This window comes from Asparagus officinalis, chromosome 9 (assembly GCF_001876935.1).
Source record: "Asparagus officinalis chromosome 9, Aspof.V1, whole genome shotgun sequence".
Taxonomy (NCBI): Eukaryota; Viridiplantae; Streptophyta; class Magnoliopsida; order Asparagales; family Asparagaceae; genus Asparagus; species Asparagus officinalis.
Genome location: NC_033802.1, coordinates 40647512 through 40661466, shown reverse-complemented (window position 1 = coordinate 40661466; position 13955 = coordinate 40647512). Strand labels below are relative to the sequence as shown.

General features: G+C 40.8%; 1 protein-coding gene across 1 annotated transcript; it reads right to left on the bottom strand.

Moving 5' to 3' along the window:
- Nucleotides 8270–12219, bottom strand: LOC109823389. Its single transcript, XM_020389666.1, has 4 exons — nucleotides 11769–12219; nucleotides 9035–10461; nucleotides 8780–8944; nucleotides 8270–8659 (listed from the first exon to the last, which is right to left on the bottom strand). The coding sequence occupies exons 1-4, from the start codon at nucleotides 12217–12219 to the stop codon at nucleotides 8270–8272; spliced, it is 2433 nt and encodes an 810-aa protein (XP_020245255.1).

The following is a 13955-nucleotide window of genomic DNA, read 5'->3' as shown; positions in this document are numbered from 1 at the left end:
ACGAAGGAGAGTGGCGGCTCTTCCCAATTGCCTCACCAAGGAGAACAAAGCGGGGATGCAAAATGCAGCATGATATCTCAGAGGTATGAATGAAAGAGGCGGTGATAAAAATACCTGTGCAGCTAAATGGCGCCGGCTCAGGCGACTGAGTCAACGAACGACCTCGAGCGACACGGGATCTCTTAGGCGATATATCTGCAGAGAATTAACAGGTCAATTACGAAAAAATTAAGAAATATCAGATCAGTGCAAAGAAAATATTGTGCTCAAATCAGACTTAAGTAGTAGGCGTGGGGCAGGTTCAGTCTCAACCCACAATGGGTCGTGCAACAATTTAAGCCTGAATTTCAGGAGTTCAGCCGAAGTCATCTACGTGGCCAACAATAAAACACGACGTGCCTACAAATTAGGCTATCATATACGCTAGAAGCCCGATATGGCAGTTATCGCGCACAAATGAAAGTTTAAACCAAGTTATTGAAGTCAAAGGGTGAACGCAAACTAAATATCTCTGTGGCTGAACCCAGTTTATGCACAAACCAAAATCGAGTTAAGGTCTGACCATCAAAATCCCGAACATCACAGACCCAAAATCCGATGATCAGTTCAGAGAACATCTCAACCATTCAAAAGTTTCGGACATCATTCAGAGAATAAATCAAGCGAAAGGGTTCCAACCATCATTCAAGAACCCGAAACCAAGCTTTCTGTTTTCCCCAAAAAAAAAACAAAAAAAAAAATAGGGTTTCGGCTATACTCTTAAAATTGAAGTTCAGTTGTTATATGGATTCAAATGGAAGTCTTGAGGGAACGAAGCATACCTGAAACCCGATCAAGAACAGAGAAGGTGAAACCCACGTCGCAAATCTTCCTCAAGATTCAAACGAGAAACCCTAAAATCCCAAATTAAGGCTTCAAGAAACAAGCTGACAATCCGAATTGAACAAAGAAGGAACGGAGTCGAGGGATTTGAAAAAAGGAATAAAGGAGGGAAGAGAGAAATTTTCGAACAGAGGAAAGAGTCGAAATGAATGAAGAAGAAGAACAGTCGTTCTTTTAAAGAACCGCCCGAAGCTGACTCGCAAAAGCCGAGTCACCACCACCTGACTCGCAAAAGCCGAGTCACCACGAGCTGCCTCGCCAAGTTCTGAGTCACCATTTACTGACTCGCAAGGCCCAAAGCTGCCTCGCCAGTTCCGAGTCACCATTTACTGACTCGCAAGACCTGAAACTGACTCGCACAAAAGAAATCATTACCAACTGGCTCGCATGTATAGCAAGCTGTTTGGGTCAAATTTTGGGTATTTTGGTCCTTGGTATACGATATCCATATTTAAACTCCAAAGGGTATACGAGTTTAAACTGTTTCCCACCCTCGACGGGAAGTTCCTGGAGAATATCGTATACAATATTCTTAAGGATAACCCGGCAACCTCCGATAAGTATATGAGGCTAAACTAACTTTCAGAACTCCCAAGAGTATACGAGTATAAACTGGTCCTCTCTGCTTCAAATGCATGACTTTTGGTCAATGTCTGTCAAGGCGTCACCAGGTAGGAATTCCCCAACAACGAGGGTCAACTCAACGTTAAATTAGTGACGCCGTTTAGTTTCAAGATTTCAACAGCGGTCAGACGATAAACGCAGAGCCGTAAAAACTTCATCTATTCGACAGAACTCTGAATAGATTGAGGGCTGAAGGAGTCAAGAAATGAAACCCATGACAGGTCCTTCTGCAAATATAGCCTATCATATCCAAAGTATTTCAGGCTCCTCTATAAAAGAAACGAGACTGAAACACTTTGGAGGGGGTATCTGTAGGCGTTAAAAAATGCCCATAGGTCCTCAAACACAGTGCAAGACAAGGAAAAGACGATAAACGTTATTATCCAAGTCAAAGGAATTCATCCAAAATCAGCAAGGCGACGAAGCGTACGCAAAACAAAGAAGCTGGAAGAATCACGAAACATTGCTTAGAAGCTTGAACAGTGCCGAGTCACCAAATGCTGACTCGCACAGTTCCGAGTCACCAGAAGCTGACTCGCACAGTTCCGAGTCACTAGAAGCTGACTCACACATTTCCGAGTCACCAGAAGCTGACTCGCACAGTTTCGAGTCACCAGAAGCTGACTCGCACAGTTCCGAGTCACCAGAAGCTGACTCGCACAGTTCCGAGTCACCAGAAGCTGACTCGCACAGTTCCGAGTCACCAGAAGCTGACTCGCACAGTTCCGAGTCACCAGAAGCTGACTCGCACAGTTCCGAGTCACCAGAAGCTGACTCGCACAGTTCCGAGTCACCAGAAGCTGACTCGCACAGTTCCGAGTCACCAGAAGCTGACTCGCACAGTTCCGAGTCACCAGAAGCTGACTCGCACAGTTCCGAGTCACCAGATGTTTCCTTCGTGAAACAAGAGCGTAATTATATTGTCGATCGGCTTTGGTCTGCGGTGGTCCACGGACTAACGCGTCCCCGGCACAGGCAAAGATCCCACGCAAAGCAGCGGGAGATAAACTACTGCTGCGTTTTGTTTGATAAAGTTGTAATCTTTATTTTTCGTTGTAAGAAGATCTTATAAAAAGATCAACTCTCTTTTCAGTTTGAACTTGTAATCGATAAACGGTGTAACAGGTTTGAAAACAATGGAAAAGGCAACTTTTGACACAAACAATAGACGCGGCTCTGAATGAGGATATGCCTCATAGATCTCCTCATGTCGATGAATATAGGAGCCACATGCCTGCAGCTTCCGATATAGGAGATGCTCTTAGAGGTGGAGCAGATCTTGGTGGGTTTGAGGGTTTCGTTCCCATGGACGAACCTTGCGAGCCTCCTCCACATGAATCTACTACCGAAGGCCCCCATCAGCAATCCCAGGTTATTGAAGAACCACCTCTCGATGAAGGGATCACTGGTATGTCAACATTGACTTGTCTTAATTTTGACTTGTTTTCCTTTAGTACTTCTTATTTAGAACGAAATGCAGAAGTTAAGGCCCCGAGACGAGTGGGGGAGAAGTCTAAAGAACACGAGCAGATGCGCAAGTTTAAACGCGTCGCCAAAAAACCAAGGCGTAATATTTCTCCGCCCAAAACCCCTTTGATAGAGTCACTCCGAGTTGAAACGGATTCGGAACTTGAGGATGAAGTTCCTTTAGCCAGACTCTGTGCTGGATTGCGTTTGGTTCCAAGTACCAATGTCAAAAACGCTCCTATTGATCCTGGTAAGATGGACATATAGTCATTTATCTTTCTGGATTTTTAGAGTACTTGCCTTTCCCGATGTGGGTACTGAGGCAGGACCAGCTTCTGGTGACCCTACTGAAAGTAGGATGCCTCTAAGTTCAGCTATGGAAACAGGCCGAGTTAATAATTCAACTGTTAATCCTGATGAAGCTGAGGGAGCAGAACTTGCTCCGACCGCCATGGCTCAAGCTGAAACCACCATGACCACAAGTGTTGTGTCTACCAGCCCCGTCGTCATGACCGAGACTCGCATCGTGCTAAGTACTGCAGTCACTGCCGCCCCTATCACTACTGCAATGGTTGCTACAACTATAGACACTCCTATAATGTACACTACACAGCTAATTTTCACAGAAACTACGGTTTCTTCTGTCACTCCTCATGAAATGATGTCCTCTAGCAGCACACACTTTTCTCCTATCGTTTTGACGAGAAATTTTGCCGTATCGAAAATATTGGAGAATTTTCTCAGCATTTTGAGAGAATTCCTGCTCAGGTCTTAGATCGTGGAGGAGACTTTGCAGGAGTTAAAGAGGTGCTGGTGCCTTTCTTAGACCTGATGAAGAACTTGACCTCCGATCTCGCGGTATTGCCTTACTGGTTGCACTTGACCAAGGTTGAAGATCTTTTCAATCAATGACATAATCGTCAGTCTCGACCCCTTTACCCTTTAGCTGAAGAATGAGCAATGTGAACTATATGCTAGAGGGATGACTCCTTATTCGAACTTAACCGTCAATTGCTTAAGACCAAGCAACGAGTTAAGGAGCTTAAAGAGATCGAAGAGAATTTATCCCGTGAGGGTAAAAAGGTTGTAGACACTGAACTTCAAAAATAACGTCAAGTCGATCATCTTCTAGTTCAACTTAAGGCTCTTCAGACCAAGCTAGCAGAGGCTGAGGCAGAGTTGGTAGGCATGATGGATATGAGGCATACATTAGCCTCTAAACAAATGCAGCATCAGCCCTTGCTCCGAACAGAACTCGATCGAATGGAGCAGCTAGAAAAAGCTGTTAATGATATGAGCGCCTATTCTGATCAGGAGCTACGTAGACGTGCTTTGGCTGACATTGAAGCAGAACATCAAGAATCCTTAGCTAAGCTTGCTGAAGAGATTCATCAGACCGCTGGATCTATTTAGCTCCATTTTTTTTCTCCATTTTTTTTCGGACTTTTGTAGCCCCCCATTTTTTTTATATATAAGTGGAACTTCTGCTGTTTTTGCTCACTAGCTCTACTTTGCATCTCAATACATAATCTGATGCCAAAATTCATGAACTTCGTCGCGTTGAGATTTAAGACCTGAAGTACAAGTCTTATTGCTCTGATACGAGGTTAGATTCAAATCCCACTTTGTATTTTAAATCGGACATAACGATGTTCTAGCCTCGTTTAATTAAGCTTCGGCATTTGAGCCCAATTAAAGGAACGACCTTCATCAAAGACGAGGTTCAAATCCAATACCAATCAAGTTTTGACACTTGAATCCAATAAGAGGAACGACCTTCATTTAAGACGAGTTTCGGATCCAATTTCAATCAAGTTTTGACACTTGCGTTTAATTAGATGAACGACCTTCGTCGAAGACAAGGTTCGAATCCAATTTTAACCAAATCTCAATATTTGAGTTTAATTAGAGGGTTGACCTTCGTTGAAGATGAGGTTCAGACCCAACTTCAATCAAGTCTCAACACTTGAACTTAATTAGAGGAACGACCTTCGTCGAAGACGAGGTTCAGATCTAATTTCAATCAAGTTTCAACACTTGCATTTAATTAGAGGGACGACCTTCGTCGAAGATGAGGTTCAGACCCAACTTCAATCAAGTCTCAACACTTGAATTTAATTAGAGGAATGACCTTCGTCGAAGACGAGGTTCGGATCCAATTTCAACCAAGTGAACTTTCATCAAAGATGAGGTTCAAATTCAGCTTATCTCAAGTGAATGACCTTCGCCAAGTGAATGGCCCTCGTCAAGTGAATGACCTTCATTGAAGAAGAGGTTCAAATTCAACTTAACTTGGCTGAACCTTGACATTCGAGTTTTAATCGAAATAGCGACATTCGTCATTTTTTGACTTAGGAACGAGAATAAATCTCATTATACGACGTGACAATCTTTAACAGTTCCCAGATTGTTGATCCACATGGATCCGTCGCTTCATTTCGTCAACATCAAGTCTTGGGTACTTAATGCGTCGCTTTGAGCCACGTCGTCGTTGGGGCTAATTACGAACGCAATTGATTGCGTCACTTCGTTCCCAACACCACTTGGCAGTTTAGTGCTTAGGGATTCGTGTAACGAATCCCAGCCACTTGGTTGGCTCCTTCGCCTATAAATAGGCAGTTGCTTTTTGAGGGGATTCATCTTCCTCTTCTGTGCCTTGTTTCCAAAATGACTCAAATGGGACTTTGCATTTTAAGACTCCCACCTTCGCTTCCTACTAAATTCCAAGCTTCGATAATCATCGCCGTTGAGGTAGGCAAAGTTAATGACGTTGTCGCTTCAGGTAACTCTTCTGATCCGATCTCTGATCTCTTGGTCTTTGTAGTAGCTCGCTCATTTGAGGGTTTCTCAGTGTTCCAGAGTCGAAATCATGATACATTTTACCAATTCGTTGGACTTTTGAATGTAACCTCAAAGAGATATCCTAAGTCCAAATATACTTACTGTTTTGACATGCCATGCACCCCCAAGCATGTAGTCCATTTGCTGGATTTTGGTCTATGTGGCAGATTCACAGACTCAATGAAGTGCTTCCTTTCGGAGAAGTCAGCAACAATGTTAGGGCTGCCTTCACATTCTACGGAGATAGGAGAAGTGCTGATCCTATGCTCAGAGCTTGTGGTATTTCCATTAGTAGTCAGTTTACCCAAGTAGGTAGGCTCGAGCTACAAGCGCCAAAGATAAAAGTTGGGTATGGGGAAGACTTCATGCCCAGGAACGAAAGATGGAACTTCAACAACAAGACAGCGATGTTGTTGCGGACGAGGCTCGTAGTGCACTAAGGTCATGGAGCTTGTAATTGAACTTCGTAGTGTAGCTGAAAGAACTTATAATTGAACCTCGGATTGTAACTAAAAGAACTTGTAAAGGAACCTCATATTGTAGTTCGAGTCTTCTACGTTCAATCTATGTACTTCGAGTTTCTGTACTTTCAATTATATATGAATAAAATTTATATTTTATCCACATGTTGTTCCTTTGCATAACCGAAGCATTCTAACTTAGGATTTTTAGCAAACCCTCAGCTATCAACGGACTTGAGTTATCTTTACCAACTGCCGTTTGAGTTGGACTAGCCACACTTTTCCCCTCAGTGTGATGAGTTGTCAAAGTGTTTCTCTTAGACTTCAATGCTAAGATTTCTGTTCTATCCTTAGTCTCTTTTAGACTTCAGATCAAATGTATGATAACGAGGTTCAAAATATAACTAAGTATTAAGAACGAAGTTCAACACCTAGCAGACTCGTTGGGAAAACGAACGTCATTTATGAAAATGACGACATTAGGAATATCAAGTCGTTCAATGATTTAAAATAATAACAATAAAAAAACAAAGGCACATCACTTGGTAGGCCTAAGTTAGGAAAACGAACGTCATTTGGAGAAATGACGATGTTAGGAAGATCACACCATTCAGTGACTTTAGAAGTATGATGATGGTGATAGAAACGAAGGCACATCACTTGGTAGGCCTAAGTTAGGAAAACGAACGTCATTTGGGGAAATGACAACGTTAGGAAGATCACAACGTTCAGTGACTTTAGAAGTATGACGATGGTGATAGAAACGAAGATACATCACTTGGTAGGCCTAAGTTAGAAAAACAAACGTCATTTAGGGAAATGATGACGTTAGGAAGATCACATCGTTCAGTGACTTTAGAAGTATGACGATGGTGATAAAAACGAAGGCACATCACTTGGTAGGCCTAAGTTAGGAAAACGAACGTTATTTGGGGAAATGACGACGTTAGGAAGATCACATCGTTCAGTGACTTTAGAAGTATGACGATGGTGATAGAAACGAAGGCACATCACTTGGTAGGCCTCAGTTAGGAAAATGAACGTCATTTGGGGAAATGATGACGTTAGGAAGATCACATCGTTCAGTGACTTTAGAAGTATGACGATGGTTATAGAAACGAAAGCATATCACTTGGTAGGCCTAAGTTAGGAAAACGAACGTCATTTGGGGAAATAACGACGTTAGGAAGATCACATCGTTCAGTGACTTTAGAAGTATGACGATGGTGATAGAAACGAAGGCACATCACTTGGTAGGCCTAAGTTAGGAAAACGAACGTCATTTGGGGAAATGACGACGTTAGGCAGAATCAAACAATAAAGTAACACCTCACCTAGTAGGTTACTATTGGAAAGATATTGTTTTGAGCAAAAACCATCAGCTATCAGAGGTAGACTTGACATAATAATAGTCCCACTATCCTATTGAAGAGGATTAGTGAGGGCAATTTGGAGGAGACGAAGTAAGAAAACTATTACCTTTATTTGCTTCTTCTCATGCTGTAAGGCATATCAGACTGTGAAGCCTATGGGTAATATTTCTTTAGAAATTTATCATTGATAGGCATCATGAGTTTGTCACCATTTTGAGTAATAAGGCGATAAACTCCATTTGAGTAGACAGTTTCTACTACAAATGGCCCTTCCCATTTTGGTTCAAACTTCTCTTTCTTCTCAGAGTTCAAAATCATTGGGCGCCGAATGGCAAGAACCAAGTCACCTTCTTTGAATGTGCGGTATCTAACCTTTTTATCGAATGCTCTGGAAATCCGAGCTTGATAAAGCTCAATGTGTTACTGAGCCAATAGTCGCTTTTCATCAAGCACTTCCAATTTTTCAAGACGTCGGCAATGACTTTCTTCTGTCGTCATACCAATTGCGAGTGCTATTCGCTGAGATGGAATTTGGATTTCCAATGGTAATACGGCTTTACATCCATATACCAAGGAATGTGGTGTTGCTCTTGTTGGCGTGTGAACCGTTGTGCGATAAGCCTATAAACTTTGACCTAACTTCTCATTCCAGTCTCTTTTATTCGTCGAAACCACCTTAGTGAGAATTCTAACGATGGTCTTATTAAATGCTTCTACTTTCCCATTAGCAACAGGATTATAAGCTGTTGAAGCTAAATTCTTGATCCTGAATTTATCACAGAATCGGGTGAAGGCTTGGCTAACAAATTGGGGCCCATTGTCATGAATGATATGCCTCGGAACGTCGTACCTATATACGATGTGATGTTTTAAGAATTTAATAACATTACTCGTCTTGACTTCGCTCAACAGGATTGCTTCTGCCCATTTAGAAAAGTAATCAGTTATCGCTAAAATAAAGCGATGTCCTTTGGAAGAGGGTGGTGTCACTAGGCCAACAATGTCCATTCCCTATGTTTCAAAAGTCTATGAAGTGGTTGACGAATGAAGATGCTCAGGCGGTCGATGCATGTAATTAGCATGTATCTGGCAGACATGACATCTTTTAGCATAAGCGATAGCGTCTTATACCGTGTTAGGCCAGTAATAACCCAATCTACGTAGTTGGTCCCACAATTTAGGACCAGGCTGATGAGCTCCACAAATGCCATCATGAGCTTCTTTAAGAGCTTCTTTTGCTTCTCTATTTGACAAACAGTGAAGCAAAAGCCTATCGTATGACTTTCGATACAAAGTCTGGGATTGAGAATCATAGTAGAATCTAGGTGTTCATCTATGAATAGATTCTCTTTCCTTGATATCTTCAGGCAATAAGCCGTATAAGACATAATCAATGATCAGAAATCGCCAATCCTTAGGTTCGAGCATTGCGGGCTCACCTTCAATTGCGTTGATCTGCAATGTATACTTTGATTTGAATAATTGTCTGCTTGCTACCATGATTTGTTGAGTAGCTCTTTCAGGTAAAGCCAACGTGGCCGCAAGTGATGCCAATGCATCAGCATAAGTATTCTTGAGACGGAGTACATAACCAATATAGAAGCCCTCAAAGGAATCAGCCAGCGTGGTTGCTGCGGTATGGTAAGGAATAAGGTCTTCATTCCTTACTTTGTATTCTCCTTTCATCTGGTTAACAATAAGTTGAGAATCGCCATATGCTTCTAGGTGTTTCAACCCTATTTGTTTAGCTATTTCTAGGCCAACCAATAAAGCATTGTATTCGGCCACATTATTAGAGCACGGCTCTGTTAAAGAAACAGCGCGTGGCAGTACATGATTTTGGGGGGAGATAAAGATAACCCCCACTTCGGCAATAACTCGACCGGTTGGACTTGTCCTTGCTGCACCATCGAAGTATAGTTGACATACCTGTTCTTTAGAAACAACATTGGCTTCATATGTCTCATCTGGCATGTCCTTGTACAATTTGACTTTTCCTTTTAATGGATGGTTAGCCATAAGATCGCAAATAGCCTGACCCTTCATTGCCTTTTGAGGTTTGAAGTGAATATCATATTGGGAAAGCAACAAAGTCCATCTGGCGAGTCGCCAGTTCAATACACTAGGCTGTGTCATGAACACCCGAATAGGATTGGTCTGGGAAATGACATGTATGGTTTGCCCAACCAAATAATGTCGCATCTTCTGAACTATGAATACAAGCGCCAAACATTCCTTCTCAATAAGAGGATAACAGGGTTCAGCACCCGATAGAGTCCTACTGAGATAGTAAACAGCCTGCTCATGGTCGTTTTCATCATCTTGTGCTAAGAGTCCCGCCAATGCATGATCTGTAGCCCGGATGTATATCAAGAAAGGTTTACCTAACCTTGGTGCAACCAATATCGGTGGGTTGGAGAGATATTGCTTAATCTCCTCGAACGCTTTCTGGCAAGCCTCATCCCACATAAAGAATACTCCTTTCTTCATTAGTTTTGAGAATGATTGGCATTTCCCTGACAGGTTAGAAATGAACATGCGAATATACGCCAGTCGCCCTTGTAAGCCTCGAAGCTCCTTAAGATTCCTAGGAGGTGGTAGCTCTTGGATGGCTTTGACTTTGTTTGGGTCTAGATGAATTCTGTTAGCTGTGACCACGAATCCGAGAAATTTACCACTAGCCATTCCTATGAATGACTTAGTTGGATTCATCTTCAGCTGGTGTGCCCGCATAAGAGTAAACATTATTTTCAAGTCATGCAAATGGTTTCCCTTGTCACGACTTTTAACAACCAAGTCATCAACGTAACATTCTATAGTTTTTCATAGATGTTTTTAAAAGATAGAGGTCATAGCATGTTGATAGGTAGCACCCGTATTTTTTAATCCAAAGGGCATTACTGTATAACAGTATATCCCTGAAGGTGTTCGAAAGAATGTGTGCTTTTCATCATCAGGATACATTTTGATTTGGTTGTACCCTGAGAATCCATCCATAAAAGACATCCTTTCAAACCCACATGTGTTGTCAATAATGACGTCTGTGATAAGTAAAGGAAAATCATCTTTAGGACAAGCCGAATTCAAGTCTCGGAAGTCGACGCACACTCGAATCTTCCTATTCTTTTTTAGAACAAGGACGATGTTGGCCACCCAATCAGGATGTTGCTCTTCGCGAATAAATCCTAACTCAATGAGCTTTTTGACCTCAGCTTCAATTGCTTCCATGATATGGGGCCGAAATCGCCTTTGCTGTTGTTTAACAGGCTTGATGTCTGATTTGATGTTTAATCGATGCATAGCCACTTGGGGATTAAGCCCAAGCATATCCTCGTAGCTCTAAGCGAAGACATCAATATACTCTCGTATTAGAGTAATGAGGTCTTCCTTCTCTTCTGGCAACAAGCTATCGCTTATGAATATGGGTTTTGGATTAATCTTGTCTCCCATATTCACTTGAATCACTTTGTCATCAGTAGGGGGTTCATGTTGTTCAAAACGGTGTTCTCACTGTATACCCAGCTGTCGGCTTAGTGGATCATCAAACAGAAGTAATTGGTCATCTTCTTGATTTTCCATGGGAGATGCTGAGGTCATGTTGGCCATAAGTGCTTTTAACATAGTTCCTATACTGATATCAGACTCCCAGCAACTAGATTCAAAAGATGAGGTGTAAGAATCATCATCTGACTCTCCTTTGGTTCCAAAATGCAGCATAAATGGTGGAGATTCATAACCTAACCCACTACGAGTTTTGTGATAATAATCCTCCGACTTTCCTTCCGGGACATGAGCAGATCGGATTGGTGTCCGAATCCCTCTACCAAAATTTAAGCCTTTTTTATGGATGAAGTAATATCCCATATTCTTCATAAGCTTTCGGGTTGTTGGAGTGAAGTATGAGAATTACGGATCCCTTTTCTCTTTCTCTAATTTCTACCGTCACTCTTTCCAAAGATGATGTCTTTTTGGCCGTTAACCTTAGCCGATACTATAAAGACTGCTTGCGAAGATTTGATTTGTTGTCGATTTGTCACAAAAGACGACTGAATTGACATGTATAAATTTGATTCAGCATATAATTTGGATAGCGGATCCGCCACCACACTGGTGCTTGTACCTGGCATGTTAGGATTCAATTTATCACGCAATAAGTAAGATAAATCATCATTGTTATTAAAAATAACTCCTCTGTCCTTATAGACATGATCATTTACATCCAGATTTTTAAGACCGATTATGACGGGTTCTATGTCATTAAAAACAAGACCTTGTTCATGCTCAGACTCGGTATCGGCTTCATTGCTGCTATCTGGTTCTTCGATCAGTGGTACTTCAAATGGCTCACCATCAAGGTAATGGATAGAATCAGTGTTCTCCACCCCCTTGAATGGTTGCTTCTCTGCGACCACTGTTTTGACTTCACCACTCTCACCTATATATTTCATGCATTGGTGTAGAGTTGATGGAACAATCAGATTGTTATGGATCCATAGTCGACCCAATAACAAATTGTAAGATGTCTCTGCATCGATAACATAGCAAGTGACATCAGTCCTCAAATCACTCATCTGGCATTTGAGTTTGATTTTACCAAGGGGACGAGTATTAGATGTAGGATCTGAAATAGATACACTTGAACACTAGAGGGGGGGTGAATAGTGTTCTTTTAAAATTAATGCAAAGTATATTATAAATTGCAAAGAAAAATGGCAATCTCAGAAATTCACAATCACAAATACAAGGATTTTATACTGGTTCCACCAATCCGGTGTACATCCAGTCCCCAAGCAAATCCCGCTTGAGAGTTTTCACTATGATTTTGAATAAACTTACAAAATCAAATGCAAACCTGACCAATTTGCAAGTCCCTGCAAATTGCAACACCAATTGACAAACACCTTGCCAAATTTAGCACCAATCTCTAAACCAAGAGATTAACCCTCTCACACCCGAGAGAAATCCTTGTTGAAGCAAGAACACAATTGATCCTATAAGCCTTGAATGTGTAGTGAAGTGCAGCAGTGGCTTAGGATTCTTTTAACCTCTGTAAATTGCCTAAATAATATGTATTTGATGAATGTTTAGAGGCAATTTCAGAAACTTCTCTTTTTCACAAAATCTGAATGTTTTTCACTTGAAAAATTGTACAAAGATCAAAGCTTATGGGTATGTAAGTCTCTGCAATTTTTCTGAACAAATAACCTATTTATAGCCCTTGAAAAGACAATTTTTTAACCTTTAAAAATGTTTAAAAACGGCTATAAACTGTCAGATATTCAAACTTTGAAAACTGGAAAAACTGTATCTGTAGTCGACTACTGTTGACATTAGTCGACTACACTGAGTTCAAACAGACTCTGTGTATTCAGAAAATTTTCTCAGTAGTCGACTACAAAGCCCATTAGTCGACTACACTGTATTTTGACAGAAACTGATAAAATAAAATTTGAGTTCAGTAGTCGACTACTGTTGACATTAGTCGACTATACTGTAAAAACACAGAAACTTATGTTTCTGTCAAACACTTAAGTAGTCGACTATAATCACTATTAGTCGACTATACTATAAATTGACAGAAACATGTATTTGAGTTTTATACATGAGTAGTCGACTACTATTCTAATTAGTCGACTACTAAGAGCAAAAATTCTGCTATAAGGAGTTTTTATAATCAAGTTTTAACTATAATTCTAATGGTTAACATAGGGGATTTCTATAGTTAACCAACACACTAAGCCTGTGTTAGTGTGTTCTAAAATTGTGTGTGTGCGTGTGTGTGATCAAGGCTTGTACAATTATTCTAAGTAAAGAAAATGTAAAATACATTATCTCTTTTGTTCTTCATTTTCTTCACTTCAAAATGCCTTGAAATCAACTTGCACTTGTACATATTCTGATATTGAAATCTGCATATAAAAGTTAGTGCACACACTGTATAAATTGTTATCATCAAAACACTATCATGGAGATATGATATTCAACATTCTCCCCCTTTTTGATGATAACAAAATAATTTATGTATCAGATTAAAACTTAAAATAATCATACTTACTCCCCCTGCATATAATACTTACTCCCCCTGCATATATGCAAATTTTAGTTTATAACATACATAACTAAACTATAACAGTACATAACAAAACATAACTATTTCTCCCCCTTTGTTATCAACAAAAAGTGGAAGCTAAACATGACATTATTTCTTCAACATGGGCTAAAACTTCAAACAAATCATCCAGGTTATGAACATAGTCCATAACTTCACCCATCCAAATAGGTAGGCAAAGACTTGCCATAAAGATCA

Excerpts from the sequence above, each read along its gene's own strand:
- LOC109823389 (XM_020389666.1), bottom strand. The coding sequence starts at position 12,219 with ATGAGTGATTTGAGGACTGATGTCACTTGCTATGTTATCGATGCAGAG. Across the intron at positions 8,945-9,034 it reads GATTTCTGATCATTGATTAT|ACTTTGTATCGAAAGTCATA; the intron begins GTCTTATACGGC and ends TCTCAATCCCAG. Across the intron at positions 8,660-8,779 it reads GTTATTACTGGCCTAACACG|GGAATGGACATTGTTGGCCT; the intron begins GTATAAGACGCT and ends TTTGAAACATAG.